The sequence below is a fragment of the Chelonoidis abingdonii genome, chromosome 4 (genome assembly GCF_003597395.2).
Source record: "Chelonoidis abingdonii isolate Lonesome George chromosome 4, CheloAbing_2.0, whole genome shotgun sequence".
In the NCBI taxonomy this organism is placed as follows: domain Eukaryota; kingdom Metazoa; phylum Chordata; order Testudines; family Testudinidae; genus Chelonoidis; species Chelonoidis abingdonii.
In genome coordinates this window covers 150325410-150352368 of record NC_133772.1, presented here as the reverse complement: position 1 = coordinate 150352368, position 26959 = coordinate 150325410, and the positions used below count along the sequence as shown (strand labels likewise).

At 42.6% G+C, this 26959-nt stretch overlaps 2 protein-coding genes across 11 annotated transcripts in view; one reads left to right on the top strand and one right to left on the bottom strand.

Annotated features, from left to right (window-relative positions):
• Positions 1–1156: 1156 nt before the first annotated feature.
• Positions 1157–15244, bottom strand: TIMM9 (translocase of inner mitochondrial membrane 9). The gene is made up of 4 exons (XM_032775720.2): positions 15144–15244; positions 4779–4842; positions 4183–4278; positions 1157–1726 (listed from the first exon to the last, which is right to left on the bottom strand). The coding sequence occupies exons 2-4, from the start codon at positions 4815–4817 to the stop codon at positions 1592–1594; spliced, it is 270 nt and encodes an 89-aa protein (XP_032631611.1). The 5' UTR covers positions 4818–4842; positions 15144–15244; the 3' UTR covers positions 1157–1591.
• Positions 15245–15635: 391 nt separating this feature from the next.
• Positions 15636–26959, top strand: part of KIAA0586 (KIAA0586 ortholog) — a 111173-nt gene continuing 99849 nt past the window's right edge. For 7 of the 10 annotated variants that reach the window (XM_032775716.2, XM_032775717.2, XM_075065770.1 and 4 more), the window contains exons 1-4: positions 15747–15831; positions 16362–16710; positions 18424–18509; positions 21139–21208. In XM_032775716.2, the coding sequence (XP_032631607.1) occupies positions 16401–16710; positions 18424–18509; positions 21139–21208 (466 nt within the window). In that variant the 5' untranslated portion in view covers positions 15747–15831; positions 16362–16400. The other 3 variants (XM_075065769.1, XM_032775712.2, XM_032775713.2) reach the window with 3 other exon arrangements.

Here is a 26959-nt window from a genome sequence, read left to right as displayed (position 1 = left end):
CACATCTTCCCTGAAGTGTGACACCCAGAAGTGGACACACTACTCCAGCTGAGGCCTCACCAGTGCAGAGTAGAGCAGGACAATTACCTTCTGTTTCTTACATACAACAGTCCTGTTAATACAGCGAGCACGACGTTAGCCTTTTTTTTTTGCAACTGTATCACAATACTGACTCATTCACTTTATCATCCCCTATGACAGTGAATCATTGACAACTACTCATTGAGTATGGTCTTTCAACCAGTTGTGTACCAACGTTATAGTAAAATTTCATGTAGATCATGAGTATTTGTGGCACCTTGGAGACTAACAAATTTATTTCAGCATAAGCTTCCATGGGCTACAGCTCACTTCTTCGGTTGCATAGAATGGAACACACAGACAGGAGATATTTATACATACAGAGAGCATGAAAAGGTGGAAATATGCATACCAACTGGAAGAGTCCAATCAATTGAGATGAGCTATCATCAGCAGGAGGAAAAAAAACCTTTGAAGTCCTATCTGTGTGTTCCATTCTATGCATTCGAAGAAGTGGGCTGTAGCCCACGAAAACTTATGCTGAAATAAATTTGTTAGTCTCTAAGGTACCACAAGTACTCCTGTTCTTTTTGCGGATACAGACTAACACAGCTGCTACTCTGAAACCTGTCATGTAGATCATGTTTCCCTAGTTTGCTTATGAGAATGTGATGTGATGTATCTTGATTTTTAGTAAGGCTCTTGATACAGTTCCACATCTGCTGCTCCCCGCCATTCACTAGGCCAGTAATCTTGTCAAAAAGAGAAATTAGGTTGGTTTGGCATGATTTGTTTGGAATGATTATTCCTTATAACAGCCATTAGCCCTGGGGAGCACAGGGGAAGACTGCTGGTTAGGGAAGGCGCTTGCTCTGGCCAGTCTTGAATGGGTGAGAAGATGAGAGAAGGAGTTAATAAAGGCTTTCCCAACATAAAAAGAAATAACTATTCACGTCTCTAACTGATGATGTAATTAGTCACTAACTCTTATCTGTTTGTCAGCAACTTCAAGCAGTACTGAATGAGCAGGACTGTGTGGAAGATAAGACGGAATGAGAGATGGCAGCAATGTTAAGGCAGGACTCTAGCTGTCTAGCCTATAAACCCTTGTTTGGAAAGAAAATACATACAAAACTGAACAGTTCTCATTTATTGTACTTTGATTAAATAAAAACATTTTGAAGACATTTTTGTATATATTTCTGTACAGCACTTTTTGCATTAAAATTAATAGTCGTAGTGGAAGAGACAAAAAAAATGGTCCTCTCCCTCCCCTGCCCCAAACGTAGTGACCAGCATAACCAGTCTGCAGGCCTCTAGAAATGGTTATATTAACATTATTCCATTGCACAGTAAAAAAGGACCTCAGAAATAGGCTCTGTTTGCCAGCTGGCCATTACCAACTCCTGGTATAGCCCATAATTGTTTCCCCAATGGTTTCCATGTACCAAATGGTCTCTGAAATTCTGTTGTGAGCTGGTGGACACACCCACAACAGAACACCTCCACTTGCAATCCAACAAACATGGGCATTGCTTTAAAGCAAGGTTGGAATAGAATTCTCTTTTGTTTAACGAGGTTGCCCAAGAAGTCCTGCTTTGGCAGCTAGAGCTTCGTTCTGCTGAATATGATACTCCTGAAATCTCATGGATATCCTCTGCGTCATTTTTAAATATTTCTGTAAGCAGTGTTCTGAGCACGTCATCTACAAGAAAAAGGAGACACAGAAGGACCATAATGATTAAAGGAGAAAACTGACTGAAGACAGTTTATGATGACATATGACTAGGTGAATACACTCGTATCTTATGCTGCCTTTAGCCCCAAGCTTACTGCCCAGCCTGTTTCTGATGGAAATTTTTTTTTTTCAAGTTAAGTTTTCAAGGAAAATATGAAAAGCTGAGTTTTCTTTTGGCATTCATTCCAATGGAAAATTACCATAGAGAATCTTTTAAAAATGAAATAAGTCATTATGTCCCCATCATAGCCCTACGATCCTCTGAAATAAAATCTATAGTCTCTTACCTTATGGCAAAGGCCAATATTACATCAGTCACTATTTCTTTAAATTCTGTTTGACCCACCTTCTGCCCATGGCAGCCAAACGTGGCCTACTATATCCCCTATTCATTCTAGGCTTCCATTGGGATCCCTCAAACTAACTGTATCTGCCACTTGTGGTGCGTACTCAGAGAACTTTTCCTAGGGCTGCTGTAATAATTCTTGTCATTCTGTTGGCTCAGTTGGCTGCGATGTACTATGCCCATTCCATGTTCTGCATTGCATTACTTGTGCAAAATTGGTTTTACCAATCTACAGCAGGTTTCCAAAGCTATTCCTGGGCCAGTGTGCTGGCCACCACTTTCTGCAACTCCCATTTGCTAGGAATGACAAACCGTGGCCACTGGGAGCTGCGGGGGGTTGTGCCTGCTGACGGTCAACGTAAACAGCCCGCCTTCGGATTACCCTGATGGGTCACATGCCGAAGGTTGCCGACCTCTGCATTATAGGATTCTCCCAAACTAGCTGTCATTATAAGTGAATTGATAGTTACAGTGAAAGCATACAAAACTTAGAAACAAAGGGAACAGGACCAGTTTGCATCCTTACCAATCAACTAGGAGTTGTTTTGATCATGCTTAGAATTTAGAAATGGGGAAAGGAAGTCTAACCTGTTGTCGTCTGGACATCAGCTACCTGGCAAAACCTGTTGAGCAGGAATGAACTCTAGCTAAACAACTACAAGGAGGGAGCCTGGAACAGTTCCAAACCATTGCTTCCAGAGGGCGTAGTATTCAGGGGATGGTGCCTTGGGAAGGCTAGACTTGCACCAGGGGTTGCTATGTGGAAAAGTGACCAAAGATGAATTTTAAAAAATTCTGTCATTGCTCACAGGAGATTCCTGGATTCTTTTGATTTGTACTGAATATGAAACTAAACTTGAATAGAAACATAGGAATTGCCATACCAGATCAGACCAGTGGTCCATCTAATCCAGTATCCTGTTTCCAATAGTGGCCAGTGCCAGATGCTTCACAAGAAGGTGCAAGAAACCCTGTAATGGACAATTATGTAATAAACTGCCCATAAAGAAAGTTTCTCCCTAATCCCCATCTGTTAATGATTGGTTCATGTCCTGCAGCATGGGGGTCCCTTTATGGAGTACAAAAGAAAAATGGCTAGCTACAGGTTACTGTTTATATCCAACAATCTTAAAAACTCTACAGACACGATCCGTCAGGATTTTCATTCTTGGATCTTAGCTCTTTAGCACAAGACCAGCAGAACTCCCATTAAGAAGTTTTATCCCTGAGTGGTAGCAGGATAAGATACAAGTCTGACCATCTACTGTATGTCCCATCATCCCTGCAGGCTATAAATGTTTCCTCTAAAACATTTCAGTCAGTTCCTTTAATTGCACAGGAGATGAACCATCCACATGGCTAAAATAATTCCAAATGATTCATGATTTAAAAATGCCTCCAAAAATACACAAACAGTGCAAGATGGGAAACACCCTCCAAAGAGGATGATACCAAACTTTGAGGGGAAGTGGGAGGGTGAGTGAGCATTCCAGGAGAGTGTCTCTTCAGAGAAGTAGATTTCAGGTGGGTAATTTCCCCTTCTCTAAAGAATTCTTATTCTTATAGAGTAGGAGGCTCTAGGAATGCCCCAGAACAAAATACGCTGCTAATGCTTGTTGCAGCCTTAGAAGGCCAATGCCAACACCAAAACTAGGGAGGCTATCTGCATATATGTGAAGAAAATGAGGAAGATATTGCCTTCCAGGGTCTGATGTGCAATGTCCTGTAAAGTGCCTGGCATGCACTTAGCCCTGCAACTACTGGCCTCGGGTCAAAATTTTTCAAAAGCTGTGGTGTGGGAGATCTATTGTTTGCATGCAAGGGAGCTAAGAGGGAAGAGTGAGAATCCTGTCAGAATGACAATTGCACAGAAACAGAACCACAAATACATCATTGTCTCTTCAGTTAACATTTCTCACCTGCAGGCTGCATACACACTGAAGAGCTATAACCTCTTGTATGTTAGTTTAACTAATTTTTGATTGGATCAAAACTTTCAAAGCTGCTTATCAAAGTCAAATATTATCATACAGCATTTCCACAAAAGAGAAACCCAAAACACACAACAGGGGCATACCTCTTCTGATTTAACCTCCCTGCTAGTGAAATCTTTCACACAATCCAGGAAACAGGTTTCTGTAAGTTTATTGTATGTCCCAAGAAACTCCTTGAACTGTAACAAATTGAACAGACATGCAATATTAAAAGAAAAGACGACATTTTCAAACTTTTCCCATGTACAGCTTGCAATAGCTGAATGTACCATTCAGTGACATTAACAGAACAGACTACTCATTTAAAATGACAAGTCACCAGAGGTAATTTAGTATCAAGGCAATAGCATCATTTGATGCTGACAACTACTGTTCCCCTAGATCAGATACTATTCCATGCCTGCTGATTTGCTGATGATCAAAATAATGAAATCTTGGCTATCTTAATATTGTTTCCCATTCATAAAAGTTAAGCTACAACTCAGACAACATTTTCCATGGTAACTAACGGGGGGGGAGGGGGGGCTGCATTTCATATATTCATGCTAATAACTTTGAAGATAAAATGCTGAAACCTCTTGAAACCAGTTTCCATGAAACTCCATTGCTAAGCTTCAATGTGTTGAGGTAATGCAAGTTTCTCAAAACCATCATTTATTAAAACAGTATAGCATCTTACCTGTTTGATCTGATCAGATTCTGATATTTGCCCAGCCATATTCTATTGGTCTGCAATCAGCCACCTAATTTTAAGATAACATTTGTGTTGTAATTCACACCAAAACCCATATATAAGAAATATAACATTTGAAGGCTGAATAAAACTCTGCCCTTTCTGTAAGCGTAGCTAGACATAACTGTGGTTTCAAAGAAACAAGAATACGTGGCTACTGTGTCGTAAGTTCCCAGCATGATCTGCATCTAATAAAATACAAGGACAGGCTTACATGTGATTTAAAGGAACAGCTTCTGGTTAAATTTGGCTCAAATTTTACACCTTGTAAAAACTTTTATAAAATCTAAAACCAGTAGAAATGATGCTATGATTTGTAAAGTTCCAACAGAAATAGTTTGTTGGTTTGGGGTTTTTTTTTTAAGCAGTCCCTTGCAATGGCTATAATGGAAGAGTACTGTTTTAATAATCAAATTCCTTACCTATTACAAATAACCCCTTAATGAGTGACATGATTCTCATTGACGATATCCATTTAAACAGAAGCTATCGAGCTGAATTTTAGTCAGTTAAAAAAAAAATGTCCAACATAGGGTCAGATAGCACACCTTTTCAAGCCCCCCTGCCAGTTTTTGTAATTACATTTTTCTATTTCTGTAATGTTGTTCTTCTCTATTATTTGAAAGATCCAAACAGGTGAAACACATTATAGAGAAATCAGCAAAACTAGCTACAAGTAAAGAGCTGTCAGATACACAAAGTAAAAGTGGGGTGGGGAAGAGACCTCTAGTTACCTTTTGGTTACAGCAACACTTGGAGAAAAGAAACAGCACTCTATAGTATGCTAAATTGATTAAATTTATTCCACTCCCGCCACTTCTTAGAAACCAGTTTCTGTTTTTAAAACATCTATTGTTTTAGTCTTTAGGAAAACGGTAAAACTACAAATACTTGTGCCAGTGAATCTAGTGAGTTAAATATAAGGGATTATGAAGAAGAAATAAAAACAGCATTAAAAAGGAAATGAAAAACAGGTGAGGAAAAGTGAAAGTATGAACACTAATGGAGACCAAGAAGAAAGAATTTAAGAAGGCCTCTTCAAAGACAAAGACAAGTTTAAGTCTTGAGACTTTCTAGGAGAGAATAGTTCTGATGTCTGCAATCCAAGAAGGATGTCGGTAAATTGGAGAGGGTTCAGAGAAGAGCCACAAGAATCATTAAAAGGATTAGTAAACATGCCTTGTAGTGGACTCAAGGAGCTCAACCTATTTAACTTTAAGAGAAGATTAGGAGGTGACTTGATCAGTCTCTAATACCTACATGGGGACAAATATTTGACAATGGACTCTTCAATCCTGCAGGGAAAGGTATAACAGGATCCACTGTCTGCAAACTGGAAGCTAGATGAATTGAGACTGGAAAACACAGTGTAAATTTTCAACAGTGAGGGTAATTAACCATTCAAACAGTTTAACAAGGGACATGGTGGATTCTCCATCACTGGCAATTTTAAAATCAAGATTGGATGTTTTTCTAAATATGCTCTTGGAATTATTTTAGGGAAGTTGTACGGCCTGTGATCATCTAGTCTGTCTTCCTTGTAATACAATGGTCCCTTCTGGCCTTGGAATGGATGAGTCTATGTATACTGAAAGCTGTTTCCTTCCTTCCCTCAATTTACACATTGCCTGAGGCTCACTGCCATCCCACGGTGAAAGTAATAATTATTACTAAATAATATTAATAAATTTCAATATATAATAAATATAAATATATAAATAGTAGTAATAATATTAATTAATAAAATTGAAAAATCAAATGCAGTAACACACACACACACAAAGCTCTCACTAAATCCTCTCCACTCACATCACTTCTGACAGGGCTCAACAGATGAACCTTGAAGCATGTCCTGAAGATCAACAGACTCTGAGCTAGTCTATAGCCTGGTCTACACTACGCGTTTAAACCGATTTTAGCAACGTTAAACCGATTTAACGCTGTACCCGTCTACACGAGGCCCTTTATATCGATATAAAGGGCTCTTTAAATCGGTTTCTGTACTCCTCCCCAACGAGAGGAGTAGTGCTAAAATCGGTATTACCGTATCAGATTAGGGTTAGTGTGGCTGCAAATCGACGGTATTGGCCTCCGGGCGGTATTCCACGTTGCAGGCTTGTTACCGTCTGGACAGCATCGGAAATCAGATTGCACTGCAGGTAAAACAGGAAAAGCCCCGGACTTTTGAAATGCATTTCCTGTTTTGCCCAGAATGGACTCGATCAGACACGGGGGCATGCGATCCCAAATCCAAAAAGAGCCCAGTGTGGACCGTATGGGAGTTGGATGATCGCTGTATGGGGAGACAAATCTGTGCTATCACAGCTCCGTTACGAAGCGAAATTGACAAAGCTATTTGAAAAATCTCCAGGCCTATTATACAAGTCCACGACATGCTGCGTGACAAGCGAAGGAAAAGCCAAATCAAATGGACGCTCATGAGGAAGGGAGGGGTACTGAGGACTCCAGCTATCCACAGTCCCCAGCAGTCTCGAAAAGTATTTGCATTCTTGGCTGAGCTCCAATGCTGTAGGGGTCAAACACATGTCCGGGGTGGTCAGGGGTATAGCTTGTCAATGTACCCCCTCCCCGGTGAAAAAAAGGGAAAAAATCGTTTCTTGACTTTTTTCATTGTCACCCTATGTTACTGAATGCTGCTGGTAGACGCAATGCTGTGGCAGTGAAGAGCAGTATACCGCGTCCCCTCTTTCTCCCCTCTTCGGTGGCAGACGGTACAATATTGACTGTACTCCGTCGTCATCATCAGTCCGGAGTGCTCCTGGCTGGCCTCAGGTGAGGCTGGCCGTGGGGCGCCTGGGTAAAATAGGAATATGATCTCCGGTCTTCCAGTAGAGGTACAGAACGGCTGGTACCGTCTTTCATAGCAACTGGGCTAGCTCCATCAGCCCCTCCCTTCATGTGTAAAGAAAAGATTCTGTCCTGCCTGACTATCATAGCAGCTGGAGGCTGCTCCGCCATTTTTATCTCAAGTAACAAGTCAGTGTTTCTTTATCCTGCATTCTTTATTATCATCACACAAATATAGGAGACCCTGCAATGGTAGCCCAGGAAGGTTGCTGGGAGAGGAAGCAAGATGGGGCTTGTTGCAGGGACGCCCCCTGGATATGGCATCATGAGCTCAGATCATTTCTGTGAATCTGACACAGAGCCGCTGTGCTCTTTGGTTCTCTGATTACACTGGTTCTCTAGCACATTTGCCCCTTTCTAGGATCAGGACTGGCTCTATTTTAGATACCATAAGAAGTGGGAATGACCAGGGGTCATTCCATTTTTGTCTTTGCCTGAACCTCAGCCAGGGGCACCTATGACAGCGGAGATGGTACAGAAACGACAGATAACATTATCTCATTGCATTTACAATGGCGCAGCAGATGGGTACAGAACGACCGATAACTGTCGTCTGCTGTCATTGAAGGCAATGATGATGCTGGTGTAGCGCTGCAGTATTCGCCTCTGTCAGCGGGCATTCTATATCATATACGGTGACAGTAATAAAAAAGCTGAACGGGCTCCTGGTTGCCGTTTTTGTGCTATGGCGTCTGCCAGGGCAATCCAGGGAAAAAGGGCGCGAAATGATTGTTGCGTTGCTTTCCCGGAGGAGGATGACTGATGACGTATACCCAGAACCACCCGCGACAATGATTTTTGCCCCATCAGGCACTGGGATCTCAACCCAGAATTCCAAGGGGCGGGGGAGACTGCAGGAACTATGAGATAGCTATGGAATAGCTACCCACAGTGCAATGCTCCAGAAACTGACGCTAGCCTCGGACCATCGACGCACACTGCCGAATTAATGTGCTTAGTGTGGCAGTGTACACTCAACTTAATACAATGTTTTACAAAACCGGTTTATATAAAATCGGAATAATCCTGTAGTGTAGACGTACCCTATGCTTAGAAGTTTTGCCAGCATAACTATGTCGGTAAGGGATGGAATTTTTTTTGCCAGCATAGTTATGCAAGTAAAAGTCCTGGTGGAAATGCAGTTATACTAGTTTTTTTTTTTTTTTTTAATGACAGCTTATTTTTGTTCCTGGTACAGTTGCATCTACACTAGAGGGGTTTTGCCTCCTTTAAATTAGCAAAAGTGGTGAAACTTTAACTGCAGATGAAGGCTCTGGATCAGTCATATCAAGGCTGGTGTGGTGATGGTAAGAAATAAAATGGAAAGTGAATTCCAGGGTCGAAGGGTCTCCACTGAGAACATCCTACCCCATGCCCTTAACATACATATCTGAGAACTGCTAGCTCAAGTGTCCAAATAGGTCTCGGCTGTCAGTGTTGAGCATGGGAGAAGAAGCACTCTCAGATACCAAGAAACCAACCCAAAGGGCTCTATAGGTTAGAACCTTGAACTGCACCTGAAAACAAATTAGAAGCTAGCACAAATGTAATATGTTCTCTATGTAAAACTTCACTCAGAAAGTGGACTGTGTTCTACATTAGCTTAAATCTGATCATTAGGTAAAGGACACATCCAGAGTGCTTAAAAATAATCTAATCTGGACATGGCACACACAGATAGAAGCTGAAGTCTGCACCAGATAGAAATGAGTGCAACTGCCTAGCTGAGCACAAGTTTAAAGATTGCAAATCTGAAAGTCTAACATGGCATACCACCTAAAAGCTGGCTGCTTAATGCGTAAAGCCAAACTGAGCTTTATCAAAATCACATGCCTGCGGTAGAGGGTAAAGGGTATCTATTGGGAGCCAGCTACAGCCTAGTAAAGTCAGAACCAAGGTAGCTCGTTATCAGTGAGTGTTAAAACCCCACCGAGAAACGGAAAAGTCCTGTGTCCCCACCAGGGCGCAAAAAGCTAATGGCCTCAACTCCCAGCACTGCCACTTCCTCATATTTTATATTCTGTTCGTCTTTTTTATTTAACCAGACCTGACTTCCTGCCATTTTGTCACTGATTTAATGAGATTTAGTAAACTGATGATTTAGTAAACTGAAGTTCCAGAAAACCTTTGCAGCTATACTTGAGAAATAGCTTTCCTTTAGAATTTAACACAACAGCACTGTCTGACTGTAATGTCTTTGAAGCACAAATCTGTTGCCCTTACTTTTATCCCTTCCATACTGTGGGCTGTACATTATTATGTCTCTACTGCACGTCTTCAGTGGCTGTCATTCATAGTTGGCCTTATATCTCCAGAATATAATGTCTGGTATATTATGGTATGTTTACATTATCTATCATATCTGGTTCTAGTTGCTATTCACATCTGGTCTTTGAAACTAAAGGAAGAATGAGAAGCCATTTCTGCCTGAATTTTAGAAGCTGTCTGAAGCATTAGTCACAGCAGTAATGGCTGAACTTCTTAAGTGGCAGCTCAAGGCACCCAGAATGTGTCAGGTGTAACTCTTGTACTAGTCCAGAGTAGGCAACCTATGGCACACGTGCCGAAGGCGGCAAATGAGCTGATTTTCAGTGGCACTCACACTGCCCGGGTCCTGGCCACTGGTCCAGGGGGGCTCTGCATTTTAATCTAATTTTAAATGAAGCTTCTTAAACATTTTAAAAACCTTATTTACTTTACATACAACAATAGTTTAGTTATAAATTAAAGACTTATAGAAAGAGACCTTCTAAAAATGTTAATGTATTACTGGCGCGTGAAACCTTAAATTAGAGTGAATAAATGCAGACTCGGCACACCACTTCTGAAAGGTTGTCAACTCCTGTACTAGTCGTTCCTCAAGATGGTAGAGGACTGCTTTGGGCTCAACGTGACTTCAAAATTAGGTGCTGCGTTTTTTAACAGGAGTCAACTCAAGGGAAGGCAGACAGCCAATATATAAACAACTACATACAAGGCTGCCTATGGTTAGACTACAGAGCAGCACGCCCTGAGTGCCCTGGGCCACCAGGGATGTGCAAATACCTAGGATAATATCACTTCTTAAAATGTGACAGAGTTGCAATTAACATTTTCAATATATCAAAAGCCATTTTTAGTGTTTTTTTTAAATGTCAGAACAAAAATAGTTGACTTAAGGTTTTTTACTGTTAAGTGTGAAAGCTTTCTTTCCCCAGTGATCTCCTTTCCAAAGGTAATAACAGATCTTGTGCCTGTCAGATCCTGATGCCTGTACACATGGCATTCCCCTTTGCTTTAGAAACTGAAAAATGTTCTGAAGTTCCCTTCTGCGGCTGCCACTCCCATTGCCATGGAAATATCTGATCTCCAGGTAATCATAGCTTTAAGAAACCTGCTTTCTTTTTATAAAAACAGTGATTAGGTTAAAGCTTCCCAGCCAGAGCTGAGCCAATCATTTCTCTGTTTCCATGGCATGGGAGCTGCAGCAAAGCACCACAGCTGTCAGAACTTCTCTAAAATTTCACAAGCATGGGAATGCGATTTTCCCAGCTGTATATACGGTCTTTAGGAGGCAATAGGCTCCTGAGCACAACTGTTCTGAGCAATTTACTTGGCTGGAATGTTTGATTCTCATTACTGTCAGACTAGGACTGTGTGACTAAAATCCTAGCAGTGCTGAGGGATGTGAGCTATTATATGTGCAGAAACTTAACAGTGTCATGAGGAGGCTAATTGTTCACCGACATAATCAGCATCAGTGGCCATTACCTAATCTAGAAATTTGAAATCACTGGGACCTGGATGGACCCCCTCATATATTTTTCCGTATGAAGCCAAATAATAGTTTTATTGACAGACTATATAATCATGGCCTGTTATGAAGATCCAGCATTAGTGCAAGCTCCAACTGTTACCTGAATTTACATTACCCCTGCAACTACCACATAGTACCTTTAGGTCCATCAGTAACACTTTGTAACTGGCCCACTGCAAGGAATGGAGAGGGTTCATTATAAGTGTATAAATTTTTCATGGAGGGGAAGACAGTGGAGAAGAAGAGAGTCAAATCACAGAAGTGTGTTAAAATTGGACAGTCTGGTAAGTTAAGAGTTGTCATGATGGAGCTGAATTTAAGAACTTGTTCTTAATCCGTTGAGTTACAGCTTCAGAAATGCTTTTATTTAACTTAATCAAAGTACAACTACACAGAAAACCACTAGGACTGAGAGTAATTCACACTAAAATTAAACTGAGGTTGTGACAACACAAGACCCAGGAAATTCTGTGTCAAGTGTTGGTGCACTTTAGGTCCTCCAACAGCAGGCCCAATCAACACATCAAAGAAACGGCTTTGGAGCTCCCTCTTCTGCTTGAGCGTCAGAGCACGTCATCCATACCTTTGAATTACTTTGTATTGTTTTATTACAAACCTGTGTCATGCTCTTAATGTAGTTACCATGCATAAAATATTTTTATTCTACATAATTCACAAATTATACTCAGACACTGCATGCATCATGAATTACAATTCAGTGCACAAAGTCAGGGGGCCAGATTCAGCCCTGAAGAAAGCATGCACAGCGCGTTAGTGGACCTTTCTTCCACTGAGTTCAGTAAATTCAGAGCTGAATTTGGCTTAGTGAGCCTGAACATTAGAGATCTATTAGAAACATCCTGAACAAATTCTGAGCATATGCAATGTCAATTAAAAAAATTAAACAGCTTCTCTGCTTTTTTCCTTGGGTGGTCTCCAATCAAAGTACTGACCAGGTCTGACCCCCACTTATCTGGTGATCTGATGAGGTCACAGCCCTAGGTGGAAAGGCTTCAGGTAAGGCAGATTTATCTTAATCCCTTCTTCCTGATATTTCACTGTGTCCTTCAGGTTTCACCTTCAACAATGCATTGATTTCTTTCCCTCTTTTGTGTTCACTGAGCCAAATTCCAGCCTGATACAAGTGGATAAAATGCCAACGACGTCTGTGCAGACAGGTGAAAGGAGTCTGAATTTGGACCTTTTTTCCATCCCATTCCCAATTAGCTATTCCATACATGTATTATCTTTTGTGTGAAGTAGTTGTTCTGCCTGGAATTTCCTATTTGCTCCCCTAGTTTTGAAATTGCACCCTTTTGTTTCTGAATCTCTTACCAGGTAATATCAAATATATTAATCCCTTTTTTGAATTTGGGAAGTCTGTCTCAGGTCACCTTGAAATCTCTTCTCCTGCATCAAGAATAAGTCCAACAGATTAACTTTTCTCATAAGTTACATTTTTCAGACAGACTACTTTTTTGGCCTGCTGAACCCTACATCTCCTTCAAATGCAGTAACATGCTTCCTGTTGCAGAATAACAAGTATCGATCAATGCATACATCTTACACATTACTTTTTTGCTTCCTACCTTGAGCTGATTATATTAGTAACATCTTTTTTATGCCCTCAGATACCATAGAGCTAATACACTAGATGCCCAGATCTCTCCAGAAGGGATAAACAGTTAAGTAGTGTGGTGTGGACATAAAACCTATATTGATACATGGCTGTATTGTGGAAAAAAGCTGCTGCATGGATGCATCTCCTCCATGTTTATTGTAAATGAGTCTCAGGAAAGTATGTTGCAAACTGGTTACAAACACAGTTGTAATTGTGTAGTGACTAACTGATAACTGTAAATAAGGGTTGTGAAGATGCAAAGAGGACTGATAATATAAATTATGAAAATCCATTAAGTACTGTACTGAGAACCATCATGGCCTAGTGCAGGGGTTCTCAAACTGGGGGTCGGGACCCCTCAGGGGATCACGAGCTGTTAGCCTGCACCCCAAACCCCGCTTTGAATCCAGCATTTATAATGGTGTTAAATATATTAAAAAGTGTTTTTAATTTATAAGGAGGGAAACACCCTAGTGGCTAAAGCACAGGACTTGGAATCAGAAGACCTGGTTCTATTTTCAGCTCTGCCACTACATTGCTGGGTGGTCTTGGGCAAATTGTTTTACATCCCCATTTCCCTCAGTTTCCCTGTCTGTAAAACAGGGACAAAAATACTCTGACCTCCTTTGTGCTTTGATATCTATGGATGAAAATCACAATGTAAGAGTGAGATATTAGTGAGAACAGTATGAAGCCATAGCAGGGCCTGGTCAAGTAGAGATTTAATATCTGAGATGGTATATTGCTATAGATATTTAAGGGTTGACATATTCTTCCTAAAGTAGACAATCTATGAGCTCTTTGAATTACAATCTGAATGTTTTATTTAGTGGAAGGAGACAGCAAATTTCTCAAATGTAAGAGAAAACATTTTCCTTCATTTTTTTTTTTTACTTAGGTTGTTTTTACCCAATTCCCTAAAAGTAAACACATGTTATCATAGACATAGACTCATAGACTTTAAAGTCAGAAGAGAGCATCACGATCATCTGCTAGTCTGATCTCCTTCACACTTCAGGCCACAGACCCTCACCCACTCACTCCTGACATACAGAATGCCACATGGAATTTTTTTAGGAAATTATTAAAATGTACCGTAAAAGTAAATAACCATGAGATAACTCCTGTATTTTGGAGAAGTTCTCTGAGCTGTGGTTATAAAGGAGGGCAGACTAGCTGATCACAGTGGTCTCTTCTGGCCCTAGAGTACATGACCTTGCATAAAGCTCTTACACTTCTACACCTATTCTGGGATATCTCATTTATTTCCACGCTACCGTGGGGGCCACAAAGCCCTGGTGCACCAGGGTCCCTCCTCTCCTTAGCCTCTGGAAAGTAATAGCCTAGTCTCCACTGGGCCATAATACTTTGGTCTAATTTTGGTTGTTGAGTTTAGTGTGTGGGTATTGTTGGTGGTCTATGATATATAGGAGGTCAGGCTAAATGACGACGTGGTCCCTTCTGGCCTTAAACTCTATGACCATGATTACATTTACAGCAATTCTCTAAAATGCTAAATTTGTTTTAGGGTTTTAGATCACGCCATAGCTCCTGCCACATAAAAATGTTATTAACAGCGAAGTCTCTCCTGGTCTCTATGGAGTCTTTGTTACTTCTCCCTATTCAGGCAGAAAATCTAATCTCCTCTGAAAGTTTCTGCTAGAGCCAGATCCCCTGGCCCGCCAGTCTGTTCCCTCGGTGACATGAGTAGCCATGAGCCGTACACGCGGGCTGCAGCCGCGGTAGGAGAACGAAGGTCGCTGCCGGGGAGTCTCAGCGGGGAGCTCGAGCCACCACCTGGTGCCGAGAACGCGTGAGGAGGGGGCGATAGAGAGCGAGCCCAGCAGCGCCCTGAGCCTCCCCGAGGACCGAATGTCCCGCCCTGACACGGGCCCCCGGCAAGGGGGCAGCATCACCGCCCCACCACACAGGGGAAACTGAGGCACGGACTCCCACCCCAGTCACACAAACAGGGCCAGGGACGGAAGCCGTGAGTCCTGACACCCAAGCCCGCTCCCCGACTCACCTGCCCTGCGTCCAGCGCCTCTCAACACGTGGGGGAACCGGCAGTGTCAGCTCCTCCTTCCGCCCCGCAAATTCGCCACCTTTTCCCCCCACCCTCCTCGCGGAGACGAATCGGCACATAGGAATCCGCTGATAGATTTACCTTGGCCCCCAGAGCTGCGTGGTGCAGCATTGTAAAGTGTCCCCCACGTCCGGGAAGTGCCTGGGGGAGCCATAGTAAGGCGTGAACAGCCGTACCGGAACACTATGCTCCCAGAGTACAGAGTTGAACCATAGGCGGCTATTGCGGCATTATAGCGGGGAGCGGTGGTTGTATCGCGTATTTGTTCCACCCGGACAGTAAAGAAAGGGGACCGCGCAGCACTGGGAAACGGCATTCCCGGGGGAGATGGATTTACGCATGCGCCCTGGACATGCGGCGTCTCGCGCGCAAGACCAAATACTTCCCCTCCTCCGCATGCGTATTGAGTGAGCTTCCGAAAACCTGCAGTAGCAAGCGCATGCGCAGTGGCACCCGGGAAAGGATTGGGCAGGTAGGTGCCACTGGGTTGGAAGCGTCGGGAGCCGTGGGGGGTGGCTGGTGCTGTTACCGTGGTAACTAGCATTTCCGGTGGCTGCTGGGAAGGGGTTGAATAAGGGTGTGTTGCAGCTTCCGGGGAAAACGGGGCGAGGGGACCCTGCACCCCAAGGTGGTTCTGGGGGGGGGCTGTACTCCTGGGGCTGCGGAGGGGTGGGGATGGGGGAGAGACCCGTGCCCCCTGTGTCCTGCAGGGAAGGGAACCTGTGCCAGGCGGGGGGGATAGACGGGGGGGGTCCTGCATCCCAATTCTTGACGTGTATGTTGCACCCTCTCCTCGCTATAGCACTGTTGCTGGCTAGGTGGCCCTGCTTGGTACCGAAATACTGTGGCGTTAGGCCCATTAGAACTATTCAGGGTGGATAGTCCCTGCCCCTCCTATGGCAAGTCGATGAGGGCTGAGAGGGGGGAGCAGTGACTGGTTGTTTATGTTGGCCTAGATCCAGGGATAATTTGCTGGGCCACCTAGCCAGCAACAGTGCTGACTACTGTGCCTTGTAAATGCTGCTTACTCCCCCTCCCCTTTTATTTCTTTAATCCTAGGGTTTTGTGATGTGGGTGCTCCTCTCCGTAATCAATTCATGAGCATTAATAAACTGTCCCTTTTAGTTTGTTAATAATGTTATTAAACCCCATTAATAGGTTGTTTGGAGGTGTTGAAAACTGCATTGTGAGCTCTTCATGGAGGTGGAAAGTAATTCTAGTGTCAGCCAGGACTCTATGGCTAGCTTCACTGCCGGTGACGTGCTTATCCGCTCCACCAGCCTCCACACAAAAGAAAAACCCACTGGTGCTTGGACAGCAGCAACTGACTGCAGTAGAAAAAAAGTTAAAATTTCAGTGAAGAAGCTTCGTGAAGTGGCTTCTCCCTACCAGGCAGATGATGCAGCTTTGATTAGAGACAAAACATCCTATATTCCTCCAGCATTGTCAGCAAACAAACCTCTGCCGAATAGATCAACTGTCACTACCTCCAGCAGCGTTACACAGGGTATGTGATCACACCCGATTTCTGTGATGTAATTTTTCTAGCCAGATCCTTTTTCCAGCATGTCATTTATGGGCATATGTATATTAGGAACGTTGCCTGTAAAGATTGATATGAATTGGTTATACTTTTTTTTAATTTCCTAACTGACACAGAAGCACCTTGGGGTGCAGGGTGCCCTCGCCCCGTTTTCCCCGGAAGCTGCAGCACACCCTCAATCTAACCATTTAGCCAGTTTTGTGAAATACTATTTTTGTTTTTAACGTGTTTTTGTATAAAATATTTTAGAATGTTTTTCTAACTCTGTATAAAATGTCCTCAGACTTCACACACTTCTTAAATATTGCTCCAAATTCTGTGTAGTACATTCATTGTGATGATAAATTTGCCATTGGCTATTCATTATGATGAATTAGAAGGAAAGATATTCTGTGTCTTGTACCTTTTGATCATTTTAGCCCTCCTTGTACCTACATGGGGATTGCAGGTCCTTCTGTAGCACTGTACTGGAGGAAAGATCACAGACCTTTTCATGCACTTGCAGCTTTCTCTATCTTTAAAATGACAGATTAATTTGTTCTGAGAGCTGGAATTGATAGATTTCTCAATGTATGATGACCAAAACTTACTGAAATTAGAAAGAAATATTGATTGGCAGTTTAGAGTAGAGAAAACAGTCATGAAAATATGTTAAATATTACATGCTTTGTATGGATATTTCAAAAAAAGTAATTCCAGTGACCCCTCTGTTTTGGGAACATAATGTTTGCATGTTTAGAGGGACACATTTAACTTGAAAGGTAGTCAGTTTAAAAAAAAAATGTTTTAAAAAGAGTTTCAGATACAACAGCTGCCCCTGACTCTCCCTGGTAATTACTGCGATTACAATATTAAAATGAGATTTTTACAGTTTAGTTTTTTTCTGTGGTGTTGCTTTGTGAAAGACCCACACAAACAGCTGGACCCAATTAACTACTTATACAGATGAAACAGTGAAACTGACAAATATACAGGTAAACCAAAAAAACCATAATATATTATTTCCTCTAATCTTTAAGTTCTGGTAATTTTTGGTCCTTACTACAATAGTAAGTAAAGCATTTTCAGGTTAGAAATTTTAATTATTTTTTTTTAAGTTGATAACATCCCTTTAACAGTGTTTCTCCCTACATTTCAAGTGTATCTTAGATGTCTGGCAGCTAAAGCGATATTTTATTCCCTATCACCTAGAAACTACCGTAATGGGTTCATTTAAAATAGCTAAAATTGACGCATACTGTGTCATGAATTTACTGGGCTAGAGTGTGCCTCTTATCTCCTTAGAAAATAAAGTTTTCATTGTTGATCAAAGGATCACGCAACTTTACAAGATGTTATCCTTGTAAAAGGGCGTCAGAATGTATTACCCCGTTTAATTTATGTTGATTTCATACTGAATTTGATCCCGAGTTGTCATTGGATCATTTGCGATTCTCACTTTTAGCAAGTTTCTGTTGTATGTCAAACAGGTTAATGTTGCATCTCAGGCATTGTTCATTAATATGCCAGTTCCAGGTTGACACTCAGCTCGTTTGTGCAACGAAGGTCATTTTGTTTAGTTTAGATTTTTAAATCTACAGATATAGAAATGACTAAGATCTGGGACAGACTAGTGATACCTGTCAAAGGTGCATAAACTATATGTGCATAACTACACTAAAGTCTCTTTTATTTTAGCTGTCCGAAGTATGTTGGCTGAAAGAAGTTCAGAACATCTTCTTTCAGTAGAAAATGATTTAGAACCTACACTATTATCACAGAAGGTAAGAAGAGTTACTGTTCTGTTCCTGATCCTACAATCCTGAAGTGTATGCCATACTTCCATCTTAAAAGGTTATATATATATGATCCAAATTTTAGTACATCAGCAAACTTCTTCTCTCTCCCAGGGGCTTATCTGACGTCAGCCCTGTTCCCATGAAGACTTCTGCATATGCTTAAGTTTATGCACTGGAAGTACTGAAGTCAGTGCACATGCATAAGTCTTTGCAGGATCCAGGGCCTTCATATTCTCTTAACCTGTCTAGTATATAGTGAGTATGAATGCATCGTTTTCTTATGTTCCACCTACAGCAACTGTTTTTTCAAATTATAGTGTAATTCTTCCTATGAAATTTCTGCTCCTTGAATAGCACAAATCAATATGATTTCCTGAAAACCTTTAATATTATGATTATAGTTTCTTTTGCTTCTTGTCATCGTTCATTTAAATAGACATTAGTTCATATTAATCTATTGAAATTTCTTTAATATTTTGATGTGACCCTTTCTAGCTCAGTTAGTTTCTCCTTTTATATTTGCTATATTTTCTGTAGTCTGTATTTGTTGAGATCTGTTTTATGCAAATCCATTGTACATGGCCATGCATAAGGATAAAACTCTCCTGTCTCCTGTGGTGTGAAGGACTGCAAATGGGTTTCTGTATGTCTCAGAGTAGATCCATTGGCAGTTTAGTAGTGGCAAATAGGACTAGTAGCTATTAGCTCTACTCATAGGCTGACGTAGTGACTATAGAGCAGTGGTTTTCAACTTGTGGTCTGCAGACCTTTGGGGGCCTGAAGACTGTATCTAAGGGGTCTGTGAGATGTGACTATGAAAATAAAGTTTCAGATCCCAGAAAAAGTATTCCATTTTTCTGATCAATGAGAAGTATGTGAATACTCCCACTTACAGGTCAAAACTCAGAAGTATTGTCATTACCATAGAAGCCCACAATTAGCACGCTTTCTCACATTGTGTCAAATGCTGTGCAATGTATATGCAACACTTATAGTTGAATTCTGTTCAGTCAGTTTTCAGTCTAAGACTTAAAGAGTACAACAGTTTAAATTTCTAAAGGGGTCCATGCCTCCATTTGAAAGCTTTTAGGGGTCCGCAAATGAATAAAGATTGAAAACCACTACTGTAGAGTACTGTTCTGCCGATCCACATCAAAGTTTAGAGTAAGGTGGTGGATTTTTATCTCCCCAACCCAACCAGTAGAGCATGATTATTCAAGGTTTATCTTAGGGCTTGGCTACACTTGCAAGTTGCAGCGCTGGTGAGGGGGTTACAGCGCTGCAACTTACTCGGTGTCCACACTTACAAAGCTCAGCCAGCGCTGCAACTCCCTGGCTGCAGTCTGCTGTATCCCTGTTCTGCTACGGGTGTAGCGAATCCAGTGTGGTGATGCAGCTGCTCATCAGTGTGGACACTCACCAGCGCTGTTATTGGCTCCGCGTATTAGAGGTATCCAGAATTCCTGTCTAACAAACCGGAACGGTCTCCGGGAGCTCCAACACAGTTGGCTCTATTGCTCCAGCGAGCGAGCGGAGCCGGCTTTGAGTGTTCAACAGCTGTCTTGCTTGAGGAGCAAACAGCCGGCGGGGGGGAAGTCGTTGGAGACGTGCTCTATCGTGTGTCTGAAGCCTTTTTACATTTAGAGTTTATGAGGAGGGGGTGGTTGGGATTGACCAGATTTGCCAAGGCAGGAATCTTCACAGTGTCTCCTCCAAAATCCGCTCCTCTCTGTTTCCCGCGCTCCTGTCACACTCCACCCCACCACCAGCTTTTGAGACTTTGCAGTCAGGAGCTGTCCAGTGTTGCTCCAATAACAATCCGCTCTCTCTGTCTCCCCCACGCTCCCTGTCACACTCCACCCCACCTTCCTCTTTTGAAAAGCACGTTGCAGCCACTTGAACGCTGGGATAGCTGCCCACAATGCACCTCTCCCAACAGCGCTGCAAATGCTGCAAATGTGGCCACACTGCAGCGCTGGTAGCTGTGAGTGTGGCCACACTGCAGCGCTGTTCCTACACAGCTGTATGACCACAGCTGTAACTCCCAGCGCTGCACATTTCCAAGTGTAGCCATACCCTTAGTGAAGTAAATTCCATTATATGGCCCCAGTCCTGCAATCACTTATGTATATGCTTAACTGTATGTGCATGAGTAGTAATGATGAAATTCATTGGGACTGCTTGAACATGTTAAGATAAGCACATGTGTAATTTACATCACTATTAATGAGTTATTTATATAAAATCCTTTGGCCATCAATGTGCAAAATAAATGCCTTAATGTTGAGATTACTTCTTATTTTTAATCTAGATGCATTACTGTCCAGAAAAATTCACAATCAATATTATTCTGGGTTAGAGGGTACATATAGTAGGGTCTCTGAACAGCAGCTTGTATTACTTCAGTGTGGAAGTCTTTATGCCCACATGTTCAGCAGTCCTGTCTATTTCTGAAACTTTTGGATGCTGATAAAAAATGAGACATACTTTACTGATTTATAATTGCATACTATATTTCTTTTGTATTTTAAACTTATATAATAAACAGTTTTAAAAATTAAATTCTTCTTGATACATGTTGTTATTTGTTTTCCTCTCATGCCTATCCCTAAAGGATTACTCTAAGGAAGCTGCAGTAAAAGGAGTTCCTTTGCAAGTAATGGAAGATGGAAATAAACCAGAAGGTAAGACAAAATATCAGACTTCTATAACCATTGTTAAGAAAACAGCTGTTTTGGAAAATAGCTATAAAATATGTTTGTTTCATATCTTTTCCTTTGGTAGAAAAATTGTTAGTCAAGATGTGCAGTTCATGAGTTTCACTAGTAAAATGAAGATAACTTAAATCCTTGCTTTTTAACAGTGGGAGTTCTATTCTATTTCATTCGGTACTTTACCATACGAGGTCATTCACTATGCTCATCACTGTAGTATCTGAGCACCTTCCAGTAGTGTATTAAATGGCATTGCCAGAAATCTTGGCAGCCTCCTAGTACTGACTTGGTGCATGCCTTTTAGTAGAATATTCAGGAGCTTGCAATTTTTATTTCAAAGTGCTTGTTTGGTGACATTAGCATGAGGGCAGTAACTGCTGCCGTGAGTGTGCATATTTTTGCAAGCAACCAATTTCTAGGAAAAGCAGTATCTTTTAAAAATGAGATTTGGTTGGAATCAGCTTTTTGAAAATGGGATTTGTATTGTAATTGGTCAGTTTTGTCCCCTACATTATATATTTTTTTCAAATTAATATGTATAAGACGTTAACAGCACTGGTAACATTACAATTTCATCTTTTTTGATGATTTTTCAAGTTTGGTTGATAAAGGTAATAGTATGGATGTAATAGACTTCTGAAAGGCATTTGACTTGGTATTGCACAACATATTGATTAAGAAATTAGAATAATACACAATCAACATATCCCATTAAATGGTTTAAAAACTGGCTAAGTGATAGGTCTTAAAACATAATTGTAAACAGGGAATCATCATTGAGCAGATGTATTTCTAGTGAGGTCCTGCACAGATTGGGTCTTGGCCAGTGTTCTCTCTAATTTTTTATGTCCACATGCAGAATGCATTTTATTATGTGCACCAATGTGGAGGTGATGTGTGGTGGGGCTGAGGGGTTCAGAGAATGGGAGGGGCTCAGGGCTGGGGAACAGGGTTAGTGTGTGTGGGGGGTAAAGGCTCTGGCTGGGGGTGTGGGCTCTGGGGTGAGACTGGGGATGAGGGGATTTGGGTGTGGGAGGGGGCTCAGGGCCATGGCACAGGGTTGGGGTGTGGAGGTTGAGGGCTCTGACAAGGGGTGAAGGCTCTGGGGTGGGGCCAGGGAAGAGGGTTTCAGAGTGTAGGAGGGGGTTCAGGGTTAGGGGGCAAGAAGATGAGAGCTGTGGCTGGGGGTGCAGGCCCTGAGGTAGGGCTGGGGATGAGGGGTTTGGGGTAATGGGGTGCAGCTGGCCTGGAGCTGCAGCGGGGAGAGAAGACTATGCAGTTTACAGGGAACTTAGGTCTTGGCCCTACACTATTTAACATTTTTTATCAATAAGCTGGAAGAAAACAATCATTGCCCATAAAGTTTGCAGATAACAGAGATTGGGAAAGTGGTGAATAATGAGGCAGAGAGATCACTGATACTGACCTAACTGGATTGCTTGGTAAGCAGGACTCAAGCAAACAATATGTATTTCAGAATGGCCAAATGTCATACTTAGGATGGGGGCTGTATCCTGAGAAGCAATGATTCTGAAAAAGACTTGGGGGTCATGGTGGATAACCAGCTGAGCGTAAGCTTCCTGCGCAGTGCTGTGGTCAGAAGTGCTAATGTAGTCCTTAGATCAGCTGGCTACAGGTTGCCCACCACTGCCTTAGATGCATGAGCAGGGAAACCTTGAGTAGGAGTAGAGAGTTATCACCTCTGTGTATTAGGCATTGGTGCAAGCACTACTGGAATCCTGTGTCCAGTTCTGGTGTGCACAATTCAAGAAGGGTGTTGATAAATTGGAGAGGGTTTAGAGAAGAACTATGAGAATGATTAAAGGATTAGAAAACGTGCCTTGTAGTGATATAGACTTAAGGAGCTCAATCTGTTTAACTTAAAGAGAAGGTTATGGGTGACTTGATCACAGTCTGTAAGTACCTATATGGAGAAAAGAAACTTGATAAAGAAGGCTCTTCAATCTGACAAAGTTAAAAACGCAGTCCAGTTACTGGGAGTTGAAGCTAAACAAATTCACATTGTAAAGAAGAAATATGGTTCTAACAGCGAGGGTAATTAACCATTGGAACAACTTATTAAGGGCTATGGTTGATCCTCCATCACTGGAAACCTTTAAATAAAGATAAATACATGCTCTATTTCAAACAGGAATTAATTCAGGGAATTCCTATAGTCTAGCTATGTCAGAGGACAGACTAGATAATCACAATGGTCCATGCTAGCCTTCTGTGAACGTTTTGTTCAGTTCTAAATAAGCTATTTAAAAAGAAGTTATTCATCTATAACAGGCCTGCACAACATGCGGCCCGCGGAGGCTCACTCTGTGGTCCGCGACAGGGAATCAAAGGGCTCTGGGCTGCCCGCAGTGGCAGGTAGCCCAGAGCCCTTTAAATACCAGCCGCGGCAGGGATTCAAAAGGCTCTGAACTGCCCACAGCCGTGGGGAGCCCAGAGCCCTTTAAGTCGCAGCCACAGCAGGGATTCAAAAGGCTCTGAGCTGCCCGCAGCGGCGGGGAGCCCAGAGCTCTTTAAATCTCAGCCTTGGCCGGGATTCAAAAGGCTCTGGGCTGCCAGCAGCTGCGGGGAGCCCAGAGCCCTTTAAATCCTGGCCGCGGCTGGGATTCAAAAGGCTCTGAGCCTTCCGCAGCCGAGAGCCCTTTAAATCCCAGCCGCGGCCGGGATGCAAAAGGCTCTGAGCCTTCCGCAGCCGCGAGGAGCCCAGAGCCCTTTAAATCCCAGCCGCGGCTGGGATTCATAGGGCTCTGGGCTGCCCGCAGAGATTCCTAGCCGCGGCTGAGATTTAAAGGGCTCAGGGCTCCCCGGCGGCTGCAGGCTGTCCAGAGTCCTTTGAATCCCGGCCGCGGCTCCAGCGGATGGGCTGGGGCTGGGATTTAAAGGTCTTGGGCTCCCCTCAGCGGCAGGAGCTCTGGGCCCTTTAAATCCCTGTCCCAGCCCCGCAAAGCTCCGGTTTCCCCCAGCCGCTGGAGCCCTGGGCCCTTTAATTTGCCCTTGACAGCTCCCAGCCACCTCTTCAGCTAGGAGCCCCGGATTGATTTAAAATCAAGTGTGACCTCCCCACCCTCAACCTTCGTTTTTGGCCCACAGCTGTTTTGGTGGGACGGTGCTGGGAGGGAGGGTTTGTTTTTCTGCAGGGCTGGGAGGTCCTGGGGGGAGGGTGTTTCCGCAGAGCTGGGGGGGTTTCGGCCCTCAGGTGTTTTCTTTGGAGTAATGTGGCCCTCGTCACTTTACGAGTTGTGCAGGCCTGATCTATAATTTGTGCTGCATTTTACTAAGTGATGCACTGAACATGAAAGGAGTTTGTAACCAAAAAGTAAACTACATTTTAAAACTCTTTTAGCTTTAATAATCAGATGTTAATATAGACAAATAAATCTGTTCTTAATATTTCTCTCTCACCTTTTAATTACATATCATATGGAATATCTGCACTAAAAAAAACTGTGTTCTGTGTAAAATTGTTAACTCTTAAAGACATAATTATAGTCTCTTCCCTGAACATTGGCAGTGGTTTTGCTTTCTGTGAGTTTTTTAATAAATATTTGTTGGAAGAAATAATTGAAAACACAGTTATCCTGATGATACTTAAAACGATGGTGTGGAAGCTAACTGCCGAGACATACAGGTCTTCTTTCTGAGTTCTTTTCAATATCATGAAGGAAAACCTTTTAAAGGTCTCATTATGTGGATATAATTCTAAAAATACTGATTTAGGATGAAATTTTATAGTGTTAAGCAGGAGTTCAGGCTAGATTAGAGGTTCCTAAACTGGGGCGTGTCTCCCAGAGGAACATTCGAGGGGGTGCGGTAGGGTCCGGGCCAGCCCCCATCAGGGGCAGGGAGGGAGTGCCACTCAGCTTTGCTCCGGGCCCCGCCCCCAGCCGCAGCCCTGGCTCCTTCCCTGGCCCCAGTTTTGGCCCCTAACTGCAGCTTCCGCTCCCAGCCCTGCACTCAGCTTCGACCCCCAGCTGCGGCTCTGCTCCCAGCCCTGGACCCGTCCCCAGACTGGACTCCTGGACGTGGCTCCATTCTGGCCCCAGCTGTGGCCCCAGCCTTGGCTCTCTTACTCCTGTCTGCCCACCCCCTGCATCCTGGCCCTGGCTCTCTGGGGGTATGGGAGGGAGGAAAGGGGAGGGAGTGAGACGGGTGGGGTGGGGGGATTGCGACTACGAAAAGTTTGGACACCACTGGGCTAGATGATCATAATAGTCTCTTCTGGCCTGAAATCTATCTAAAAGAAGATTGTGTGTGTTTTTTCTCTGTTTAGTTGTCAAACTTAAGAGAAACTTCATCCCCTTTAAGGATTGGTGCAAGGGTTGGATTGTTGCTATGGGAACCTACTTACAACTAAACAAGTTGTTTGTGAGAGATTCCTTCTGTTGGGAGCTTGGTGCCTTAGGTGCAATTTGGAGGGAGGCAGGTTGTGTAATCTTAAACTGAAGCGCCATGTAGTCAGGTAATGGTCCTGTAGTAATTTGCTAAAATGTTTACTTCACTTCATTTTATGATAAATTATTACTTTTCTCTAATAGCTTTTCTTAATTTCTTTCAAAATGTGTTTGATTCTTTTGAGAGTAACTGCTATGAATTCTATTCATAATGCTTTTGTCCCTCTCCTACATGCATCTAAAATAAATTTGTAAATCCTGAGGTTCCTTGTGAGAATACATCAGTTCTTGAACTTTTCTGTCTCCAGGTATTTGTATATAGGGATAACTGTTAGATTCCTGTAGCTTATATTGGTTGTATAAAAGTGAATAATTTAAAACTCACTGTTTCCATGTTGAAAAAATGAGTTTAAATTAATAAAATATAAATATTTTTCCCAATCCTAATCTCTTATTTAAATCAGAGATGCCAATTTTTAAAGTATGGTTCTATGCTGTAGGATTAAAACAACTGTAAAAAGGAGCATGCAGTGTATTTGCAGCCGGGTTGGTCCCAAGATATTAGAGACAAGGTGGATGAGGTAATAGCTTTTGTTGGACCATCTTCTGTTGGTGAGAGAGACAAGCTTTCGAGCCACAGAGAGCTCTTCCTCAGGTCTGGGAAAGATACTCCTAGCGTTATAGGTTGTCACAAGGCAGTCACTCTATATCTCACCTATCAGTCCTCATCCTCAAAGGAAACCTGCACAACACTTTCAAAAGATGAACTTGGGAGCATAAATTCATTACTCTGCTAGAAACTGAAACTCTCAGACTGAACAGAGACTGGTTTTATGGCTTATTACAACAGTCTGTAACCCACTAACCCCCTCTTTTTGTCCTGTGATTGCAGAGGTGTTAACAAGCCACTCTATCTTGAACGGTCCCTTAGAATATGTTCTAACTACTCACGCAAAACAATCTGTTCCACCATGCATTTAACTGAGATGCTCAGAGTTCCTTTCCCACTCCGGAACAAGAGCTCTGTGTGACTTGAAGCTTGTCTGTCTCACCAACAGAAGTTGGTCCAACAAAAGATACTACCTCGCCGACCTTGTCCCTGTAGAAAGAAGATCCATGGCTGCATCTGAATGATTTTCAGATTCTATGTGCTCAGCTTACATGTATAAAGATGCGTCTAACTGCCAGCCTTGCAAACTCAGTGTGGAATCAGTCAGTGATTCTTCCTGGATTGTTCATTGTCACCATGGGGTAAATTCTGACCTCAGTCAACCTTTGCAACCCCATAGCCCTCAGTGGAGTTGCACAGATT